The sequence below is a fragment of the Talpa europaea genome (assembly GCF_964194135.1).
Source record: "Talpa europaea genome assembly, chromosome: 10".
NCBI lineage: Eukaryota > Metazoa > Chordata > Mammalia > Eulipotyphla > Talpidae > Talpa > Talpa europaea.
The window spans coordinates 23,773,951-23,785,091 of NC_140077.1; the positions used below are offsets into that span (position 1 = coordinate 23,773,951).

Sequence of the window (11,141 nt, forward strand, 5' to 3'; positions counted from 1 at the left end):
AAAATGTACATCTGAAATAAAAACCAAGAAAATAACATGGGTAAAGTCTTATATACGCCTTTTAAATTAAACAACCAGTTTTATTAGTGCATGCACAGAACTAAATTGAAAGAAAATAAATTTTATGTCAAAACTTTCTGTGCAAAATTTACATAACTGAAACGTACAAAAATATGTACAGGTTTAATTTTTTTTGTTATATACAGAAAACAAGCCCTGAAGTTTTCATTCAATCAAAGTATCAATAACACTTGTAGTAGCAATGTAACAAAAATGGTCTCTCACATAATTTTGTAATACAAGAACTCCATTATCTAATGATCCAACAAATCTGATCCAAGATTACAAGATGAGAAGTTTAAACCGATGATTCTGTTGTTGTCATGAAAATGTCCATTTCAAAACTCTATGTAGGGCATATCCCTTAGAAATCTGTCCTGAAGTTCATGCACTGCCAGAGTCCACTATAATGCTTCTCGATTTTCAACTGCCAACAATCAGTAAATCATCTGCTTTGGGCTGTCAGTCATACTGAAAAATTGATAATAAAAATGGTTTGTCCCAACGTGGACATGTTCAGATACTAAGAGTAATTAAACACAAACAAAAATAAGATTTGCTTTGCTAATCTTGCTTCATAATATTGTTTCCGTAGAAAAAAATTCAATTTTTGAGAAAAGCCATACCCTTGGAAGTGCTTCTAAGTTCCACTCTTTTTAAAGGGATGACAACCAAGGAAAAAAAAAAAAAAAGGTCACTTGGACTATGGGTAACAAACAATTTAAATTAAACAAGCTTAGTTCTGTATAAGACAATCACTGGAAAATATAACCAAGTTCAGAAATATGCCCAAATTCTTTCATTGGACTTCAAACTAGACAGAGTTTAATTCTTTTACCAGCTGCCCATCTACGAATGCAATGCTTGACATTTAGAAAAAAGAAAATTATCTGGCGAGGGTGTTCCAACCTCTGTCAGAGGGTAGAGTTTATAAGAAAGTAAGATTTGTCAGAAGCTCTTTTCAAACATGAGGTGTAACTGTAGTGAATTAAATGTATTCTCAAAGCACCCAGTTCCCCTCCAAAGAACTATAGCAGATGTAGAGTAAGTTGTAAGTTCTTTACTCAAGCTTTCTCAGTACATCTTCACAAATGGTAAGAAACTCCTTCAGTTCCATGATGAAAGAGCTCTCCATCTTTGGAGGAGCTACACTTTTCAGATTCATAAGGCTGGTGGAAGAAGAGAGGGAATGGGGCCATCAGCCATTACCCTCTGCTGAGTCACTGAAGAACTGAGTCAAGAAAATTATGTTATCTTTAGCCCTAAACTTCCCAAGAACACACTTTTAAAAAATTAAATCAAAGTACACCTGTGCTGTCATGTTTCTTTGAACATATGTGTGTGGCGAAAGCAATTTCAAATATCACACATATCTTCTGCTCTTCGGTTGACACACTACCAATTTTTACAAGTAATTTCAGGTATTAAATTGAAATAGAAAATGTCTGCATTAAGGTATCAACCCAGTATTGTTTTCTAAGATAACTTTTCTTTTCCATAGTTAACAATAAATTATTCTAACACATTCCAATCACGAGTAGCTTCCATTAAATGTCTCTGTCCATGACCAGCCCAGGCATCCTGATTGTCAAATACTCTACCACAAAACCAACAGTTAAATGTAGCCTTCAGAACATTTTCAGAGGTAGTTTTCACAATCTGGTAATTGTTTTTGCTTGTCTTTTTGAGTGTTAATTTTAGTACAAATCTCTCTTTCACAGAACTAATAGGTTTAAATGTTTTGTGTCTCTTGGAAAAATCATAAGTTGTTTTAGAAGGATTATAACAAACTGGTTTTAGTAAAGCATCGATAGTTCTTTTTGACAATGAAACCTTAAGTACACGTCCATTAAATTTAGCAATAGTTTTCATTACATTTACTACTTCTGGTGCATCTGCATCAGGATGGTTCAAAACTACAACCGGTTGGTTTCTCCTAGGACATTTCACAAGCTGTTTGGAATTGAAGGGGAAAAGCCGCAAAGTTCTGACTGAATCTTTTGATAGTCTAGGTCTGCTAAATCCAAATGATTCATGGACATCTTCAGGTTTAGCCTTTTCTTTACACTTTCTATGTAATGTTGCTTTTTTTCTTGGAGGTTCTAGGTCACTATCAATATACTTTCGTTTACAGTTTCTGTTTCTAGATACAAAAGCAGTTTCAGAATCTATATGTCTTACTTGAGTTTTTATTCTTGAAAAATTTTTTTTGGAAGTCTTTTTTCTATTGAAGCTTCTCTCAATTGTACAATTTGTTTTACATCTTAATACCCTGGTCTCTGAACCGTCAGAGATACATATCGGTTCGTCAGAAGATTCTGGGCACGTCGCAGAAGAAGTTATTACAATTTCATTTGCTGGCATCATATCATCTAGTATGAAGGGTAAGGCATCGCTAGAAGATTCTGGCTCTTTCTGCTCTCCTGTAGTTTGGTTAGATGGTACAGTGTCTTTCTGCAATGAGGATGCACAATTACTTACTGAAAGATTATTAGCAGCAGTTACATTTAAAACAGGGTTAAAAATTTTCAGCAGTATTTTTTGTGGTGTTCCTTCAGGTTTCTTTGGCTGTATATTTTGATAATAAGTACTATTTTGGACTAATTTAGGCTTAAGCAGCTGAGTCTTATTTGGCATCACACACTTGAAAAAAACAGCTTGTTTGCCATCAGGCAAGAGGGTATAAAGAGGTGGTTTTGGAAAAGTCTCGTTCTGCTGTTTTACTGAATCCAAGATATTCAACTTAGTGCCCTGATGCTCAGATATTACATTAGAAGTGGGAACAGCTTTCACGGAAGAATTTGCTGCTGATTTAATAATGTAAGGGCCTTTTAATGGCAAAGTATTTTCTGAGCAACTTTTCACGCTCAAACAACTGCCAATGCTGGAACAAAGTGCAGGTGTCAGACAATTATTATTTTGTTCTACTTTTAAGAAAGGCATTCTGCAAGGCTCCGTAGTTGCAGTTCCACAAGCTTGAACACTCTCAGTTTTGACAGCGGGAACACCTTCAAGTTTCCCATTATTAAATGCCAAAAGCATCCCAGGTTTCTTGTTAAAAAGAAGAGAAGCAGGTACACCTTGTGCACTAACAAATGGAAGCGATCTTCCTGGCGAAAGGACATGTAACCCAGGCTTGTTTGCAATGTGCAATGGTACAAAAAAGCCTTTTGGGGTCTGTACATATATAGTATTCTTTGGTTCTGAATTTATAAGTGGATTCTGTATATATAAAGAACCAAAATTTTGTGTAGTGGCTCGCAGTTTGTCTTTTACAAGCTGCTGTGTTATTATTGCATCTGACTGAGTCTTAAGTAATGTGCCAATACCTGAAATTCTAGCTGTCTTCTCTGAATCTCTCATATCTTGTGACACTGACAGCATTTGTTTTTCTTTTCCACTACAATTTAAATTCAGATCATTTGTAGGTACATTAATCCCCACACTGGCAGATGGAATTGGAAAGATGCCTTGTATTTTGAACTCTTTTGAAGATTCAATGACTTTGCCTTCTCCTTCAAGTCTCTGATAGGACTGGTCATAATCAAGTGGCAGGTCTTTATTTGGAGAGTTAGCAGAGTCTTGTTTTACATCAGTTTTTGCTTTCAATCCATCCTGAAGTAACTGGTTTACTTCAGGTGGCAAAAATTCTGATGCCTGTTTGCTCTGGAGAGAGAAAACAGATGTGATTCTAGGCATCATGTGTGAGTCAACATTAGAAATGTCATCCCATTTAGACTTTTCAGTCATACTCTCTAAATCCTGATTTTCATTAGTATATAGGCTCTGTCCATCAATGTTTTGTCCTTTTCCTAAAACACATTCTTCTCCAATTTCAGTTTGTGTTTTTAAGGTTCCATCTTTAGTATGTAAAAGGCTAATAGATGCTAACAGGCTATCTGGGTTTGAGCTCTCCTTCCTCACTAGGGATAAAACTGATTCACTTATCGGTTGTTGAGAAACTGTCTTGCTTAATGAAGGTTCTCTTTGAGGGTTTTCACACATTGCCGTTCCTGAAAACCTACGACGTTTACTTAAATTATTCATTTTTGAGTAATTATGAAAAGGTAACGATCCCTGGTTGGGAGATTCGACAGGCAACTCAGGGTTGACATAATTAATGCAATAGTTATGCATATCTCCACTGTTGTATGCATTTGGTTTGACTATATCTGGACTTCTAATGGCAGTACCTAGTACCTCAGGGTGACTCTGAGTAATATGACTTCCCCATAAGTCATCATCTCTTGTTTCAAGTTTTGTGGTCAAGTTCACTGATGATGTAATCAATTCTGATGTTGTTGACAAAGAAGATACATTTTTTTCATCATCCTTTGTTTGAAGCATATTGTTCCTTTGAGATAGCAAAGTCATTTCTTTTTCTGAAGTTATTTTCCCCGGAAGTACAGGTGGATATGAAAATGGAGTAGCTGCTTTCATGTAAACTGTGTCATTTAACTCAGTTGTTATTCCTGATAAAAATCCAGTGGTATCCAAAGTCTGTGGCTGCAAATGAGTACTATCCTTTGCAGTCTCTGACTGTGAGCCTGTTGAATATAAATTCTGTTTATTGGTAGGCAGCAACTTTATTACAATATGTTGTTTTCCATCCACCATCTTGAAGCCCATAAACTTAGCACTGTAGTTAGCAGGAACTGTTATTCTATTGTTTTTCACCATTAACACTGTAGGTCCTTGCACAGCATTCTTCAAGAAACCTGAAGTACAATTTGATCCCTCTTCAACTCTATTACATTGCCCAGTGGACAGAACATCTGGCTTTTCTGACTCTGACTCAGCAGGTTTATCATTATTCTCACCGTACAGTCTTTCACCCTTTTCTACATTTAAATGTTCCTGAACAAGATGACTCTGGTCTTCAGATTTAACCAGTGTTCTAGTCACTTTTCTAAGCACTTGAGTGTTCTTTTCCATACTTCGGTCACTTCCATTGATTTTCTTACGTTTCCAGAATGTCTTCCTTGATGCACCTATCTTGTATCTTTTCAATATTAGCTTAAGTCCTGCTGAAGTCTTTGCCATCCTTTTTTCATATTTGTCTTTTTCCAGTTTTTCTTTTGCATATAAATGTTCTTTGTGCAAAGTTATAACATGTCTTATAAGGTGCTCTCTCCTGGTAGCACCATAGTTACAATATTGACAAGTGAAGGGAAATGTACCAGAATGAACATAAAGGTGCTTCTGAAGCTCTCCTTTGGTAAAACATACATGATGGCATTTACCGCATTTATAATGGATTTCATTATGTCTATGAATGTGCTGAACAAATGTGCCAACATCCTGGGTGGAGAATTTGCACTTTTCACATTGAAAATTACCATTTTCACAATGTGTGGATGCAAAATGCTTTGTCAAGTCTAATAAAGTATATACACTCTCATTATTACAAATGTCACATTTTACTAAAGTGCTTCTATGGGTTCGTCTGTGTTGTTTGAAGACCTGGAAATCATTTGCTGAAAAACTGCACATTTCACAAGGATATGAAGGTAATTCACCATGGTGCCACATGTGAAAGTGTTTCTGCAAATCATTTGGACTGTATCGAGTACTATCTTGGCATTTTAAACAGTTGAAGTTGAGTATTTTTGCAGACATTTTTATACCCTCTTCAACTCTCTCAGACTTATGGAACAGCATACATTCCTCTACACGGTTTATAGTCTTTATACTGATAGATTTTCTTGCAGTCTGTGGTTTGCACTGAAATAATTTTCGGTACTTGTCAACTTCGTGTTTCAAGAGAACTTCATTTGGAATATTTATCTTCGGCAAATCAATTTTCACATTTTTTAGTTTATAATGAAAACTACTTTCTGAAATTTTTGGTTTAAGTACTGATCTCAAAGTATCAACTATCTCATTTTTCACATCATAATCTTTTTTTAGAGTACTCTGTTTTTCATCAAAAAATAACTGTTTCTGTTCGGATGGCATGATTTTACAAAAAATCCAAATTTCTTTTTTTTCCTGAAAACTCTCGAAGTTACTTGTGATTTATACAGGACACAATACTGTGCCAAGACATCTTCAAAATACCAGGATTTCCCACACATTAACTCACCTAAAATCAAACAAGAAATGAAATTTTCATTACAAAAGTGTGAGTAAATTTTTTCTTTTTAAATTCATTTTGAAACAAAGTAGGAATGTTAATCACATATAAATGAAAGATTTAATTTTGTTAAGTATTTTAAGAACAGCTTACCAAGATGTAACGGTTTGAAGTAGAAATAACACCATTCTTGAAATCAGGAAATACAAGCGTGAGTTCCAGCTCTGTTCTGTGACACTGGGCAAACATCAACTTCTCTGCACCTCAGTATATTCATCTATAGAAAACCACAACTGGATAAGAACTCTTAAGCTCAAAGATGTCTATATTGATACTGCAGGTTTTAAACAGATTTTGAAAAGGCTAACAAGAAAAGGATCCCTAAACTGAAGTTCCAATTATACATATGTGGTTCCAATGACACAACTGTAACATTCTTAGTTGATCCTTCAGTATTACTACCTTGTGAAAATTTCAACAAACTTCTCTCCAGATTTTCTACATCCTTAGGGCCTCAGGGATAACTTATGTTTAAAATAAAAGTTCCATTCATCTAACAGCAACAACAAAAAAACATTATCTGTTCTCTCAAGTTATCATTACTAACTGGTAAATGTAAGTAAGAGGAAATTAACAGAAATAGCACATACATAACAGGGTATTATAAAGTCCACCTACTACTTCTCTGGTTCCCTATGATTTTAGTTATTTAGCTTTTTGTACTTAGAACTCAGGCAGATAGTGAAAAGGAACGCCCTTGGCACATTAGAATGTATCCATTACAGTGTGTGTCCATTAATTCAAACACTTACTAGTTTGTGTTACTTTAGAGAAGTCTCAATATCTGTGTCTTAGTTTCTTCATCTATAAAATTAAAAAAATCCATTAGTACTTCCCCCACCTCCTTCAAAGAGTTGTTACAAATGATGCAGGCAGATTATTAAACATGCATTCATAGATTGACATTAATCAGTTCAGTTAAGCAGTCAAAGAACCATTGCATAATTTGAAAATTTATAATGTGTATGCTCTGCTGTAACTTTCAGACTGATTGTATACGAACCCTTTAAGTCTATGGCATAAATACACTGTAGAAATCATGGCGTTTATATTTAAAAGGTTATTTAGCGAAGTTTCCTTTACTTTAACCAGTTTTATATTCCATATTACTAAGGTCAAAGAGGTCAGGAGTAAACTGGTAGATGGGAAAGGATAATACTGTTAGCATTATTAAAAAGTACGAGAGAGGGTCTCCCTGGGAGCACAAGGGGTTAAGTCTCAGCACTATGAAGCTATCAGCAGCCACTGCAGCATAAGTTCGATCCCCAGCCAGGGAGCTAACCCACATGGTGAGGCAAACCTCTCCTGTCTCACCTGCTGCTCCCCTCAGCAGTGTATTTCAGTTGATCCGCCTGTTCTGCTCCCCACTGTTTCTGGTGAATCCTCTCATTCCCTGCACCTCTGGCCTACACCCTAGCTCCTGTATGCATAAATAAATAAATCTTAAAAAAAAAAAAAATACAGGAGATGAAACAAACTTTAAAATCTCATGAGAGTGATGTGAGACTATTTGGTTATCACAGTACTAAAAGTACCAATAAGCTTGTTTTTTATTTTGTGATTTCTGTGTTGCTATAATTTTTCTGATTCATTCTTGCCTTTGGAAGGGAAAAGAGTGATGAACTAGCAAAAAATGGAATCTCAAAATATGTGATGAAGCTTTGTAAAACAGATACAAAGGCATCGAGGTATGATAATAAAAGCACTATATTTGCACATTTAAAAGATAATAGACAAAATCAGATAAGCCAAAAAAGACAAAGCATAAATCATGTTAAGCTTCAGCCAGGATGTCTATACAAAAGCCTCAACTTTAATGTTCAATTAATCTAAATATAACTAGAAACTTCCCCATTTTATAAATTGTTTATTGAGAGAAAGCAATTAAAAATTAACTACTTAATACTTCTGACATTTAATATTCATCAGATACATACATACTAAACTGATAATGAATTTCCTAGCAGGGTACCAGTTTACTGAATTTTTCATATACTATGCCTAATGCAATAAATATTAAAATTTTTATTTAAAAGTTTTCACAATGTCAAAGTTAAATGTAAAAATAATTTTTTTAAAGAAATAATTGGCTAGAAAAGCACTCATTGACACCTGGTGGATTCTCCATACCAACTGAGAAGATTCCCAATGCTGTGGCACATTCACAATAGTGATAAGCATCATAATCATCAATGGAATCACCCACGGCATTACCAGAACTTAAGGGCAGAGGAGTTCAAATATGTGCAACATTTAAAGTATATCTATCAATGACTTGCCTCCATTTTCCAAATATAATAATTTGGCCATTATTAATAGGCAAGTTTTTCTACTACCATATAGAGGAAACTGTATTCCACACAAGAGGAAACTACCAAGGATATCATTATAAAAGGCAAACTGCTTGGGCCTCCCTGGTAGCGCAGCGGTTGAGCGCTGGGTTGCGAAGCTGCCCGCAGCCTCTGCGGCGCTGGTTCGATCCCCGGCTGCTCACCAGCCACCTGAGGAGGGTCCCACATGGCGCGCAGGCCTCTCCTGGCGCCCGCTGCTCCCCTCAGCAGTGTACCTCGGTCCTTCTGCCTGCTCTGCTCCCCGCTCTGGCTCTGGTGAATTCTCTCACCCTCCCGCGCTTCTGACTGTACCCAGTGCTTGTATATATAAATAAATAAAATAAAAAAACACAATCCTATTTAAAAAAAAAAAAAGGCAAACTGCTTCTTTTAGACACAGTCTAAATGTAACATGTGTCTAAAAACTATGTGTAACACTAAAGCTAGATTTTGATAATGCTTCTAAATACTATCAATTCCGGGGTCTCCCTGGTGGCGCAACAGGTTAAGACGCAACCTATGAGGCTGTCCGCAGCCACTGCAGCACGAGTTCAATCCCCCAGCCATTTCAATCCCCCAGAGCAACTTACATAGCGCAGCAGACCTCCCCTGTCTCACCTGCTGCTCCCCTCAGCAGTATATTTCACTCTGTCTGATGTTCTGATCCCTATTCTGTCTCTGATGAATCCTTTCACCCCCCACACCTCTGGCCTATGCCCCAGTTCTTGTGTGCATAACTGAATAAATTTTAAAAATAAATAATTCAATACTATCAATTCCATTTTAAAATATCTCTACAATTAAAAATTTTCCCGTAACATATCCAAGCCTGACAACTAGTGTAAAAAAATGTTTTTCAATACCTCAATCAATTAACACTAGTAAATGCCTACCATAAATGTGAGGCATTCTGATCGATGCTATGGAGAGATTAAAAAACATGGTCCCTGCTAACACTAAAGGCCGAGGTAGGTCATATATATTAATACACTGCTTAATCAGAGTTGACCATCCAGCAACCTCACCTTTCCAGTACACACAGAAAATAATTAAAATCAATAGGTCACATGGCAGATGAAACAGATGTCACAAAGTTCACCCATTAAAGTGTGTGAAAAAGGAGCAAAGAATATGTACTTGAACACGGAAGTCTCTTCAATAAATGGTGCTGGGAAAACTGGGCAGCCACATAGAAAAGAATGAAACTAGACTAGACACCACACACAAAAACCAACTCAAAATGGACAAAAGACTTGAATGTAAGACCTGAAACCATAAAATACAAGAAAAACACAGGCAAAACACTCCATCACATATACCTCAGAAACATTTTTGAAGATTCATCTCCAGAAGGAAGGAAAACAAAAAAGATAAAAGGCTAGGACAAAAAAGACAGTAACCAAAACAAAGAGACAACCTAAAGAATGGGAGAAAGTATTTGCGCACTATACAACTGATTAAGGCACTGACATCAAAGACCTACAAAGAGCTTACACAACTCCACAAAAACAAAGCAAACAACCCAATCCAAAAAGCTATTTAGCAGAAGAGCTAAAAGACACTTCTCCAAAGAAGAAATGCAAATAGCCAATAAGCATATGAAAAAAGGTCCAACATTACTTATTATCAGGGAAATGAAAATCAAAACCCCAGTGAGATACTACCTCATACCTGTAAGAATGGCCCGTATTAAAAAAAAAAAAAAAAAAAAAAAACTGGAAACAATAAATGCTAGGAGGATGGATGATGAAGTGTTTTGCCTATTTTTCCTCTATTGTATTTTATGAGGATATACAGAAACAGGAACCCTCTTACACTGCTGGTGGGAATACAAACTGGTCCAGCCACTATGGAAAGCTGTGTGAAAGACCCTCAAAAATACTAAAAATGGATCTACCTTATGATCCAGTGATTCCACTTCTAGGAATCTACCCAAAGGACACAAAAGCATTAATTCAAAAAGACACCTGCACTTCTATATTTACTGCAGCACTATTTACAATAGCTAAGACAGAAACAACCTAAATGCCCCAAAACGAACAAAGGGATCCAAAAGTTGTGGTACATATACACAATGGAATACTACTCAGTGATCAAAAAACATAAACTCATGCCACTTACAACAATATGGATGGTGCTGTAAGGGGTTATTATGCTAAGTGTAATAAGTCAGAAGGGAAAAAAATACCAAATGGTTTCACTTATAGGTGGAATGTAGGAAAACCAAACAAAGGGTCAAGAAAAAGATAAAACTTGCGTGCTGACTAGAGATTAGTGGCAAACAGCATGGGGAGGAGGGGAGAAGGTCAAATAGGGGAGAGGAGAGCACAAGGAACTATGGTGCTTGCTCACATGTGCTATGGCGGCAGGACAATCACAGCGACACGCCTGCAGGGACAACAATGACATAAAAGAAGAAACTTTTATAACTTCAACAATTAATGTTGAATGTCAGTATTTTGTGTATGAGTTCGTATATTTCAGATAATTTTGAGTTTTTTTTCTGCCCTTAAAATTTAAGTTTATAGACTCTATTTTGCTGTCAACTATGTTCAATCTGTAGCAACCAGAAGCAACTAAAGATACCTGATGGCAAATTATGCTACAGTTGCCAC

General features: G+C 36.1%; 1 protein-coding gene across 1 annotated transcript; it reads right to left on the reverse strand.

The window, feature by feature from the left end:
- Positions 1 to 1,572: 1,572 nt before the first annotated feature.
- On the reverse strand, positions 1,573 to 6,018 carry ZNF518A (zinc finger protein 518A; the record flags this gene model as incomplete). The annotated part of the gene is made up of 1 exon (XM_084245917.1): positions 1,573 to 6,018. The coding sequence occupies one exon, from the start codon at positions 6,016 to 6,018 to the stop codon at positions 1,573 to 1,575; it is 4,446 nt and encodes a 1,481-aa protein (XP_084102043.1).
- Between the last annotated feature and the right edge of the window lie 5,123 nt (positions 6,019 to 11,141).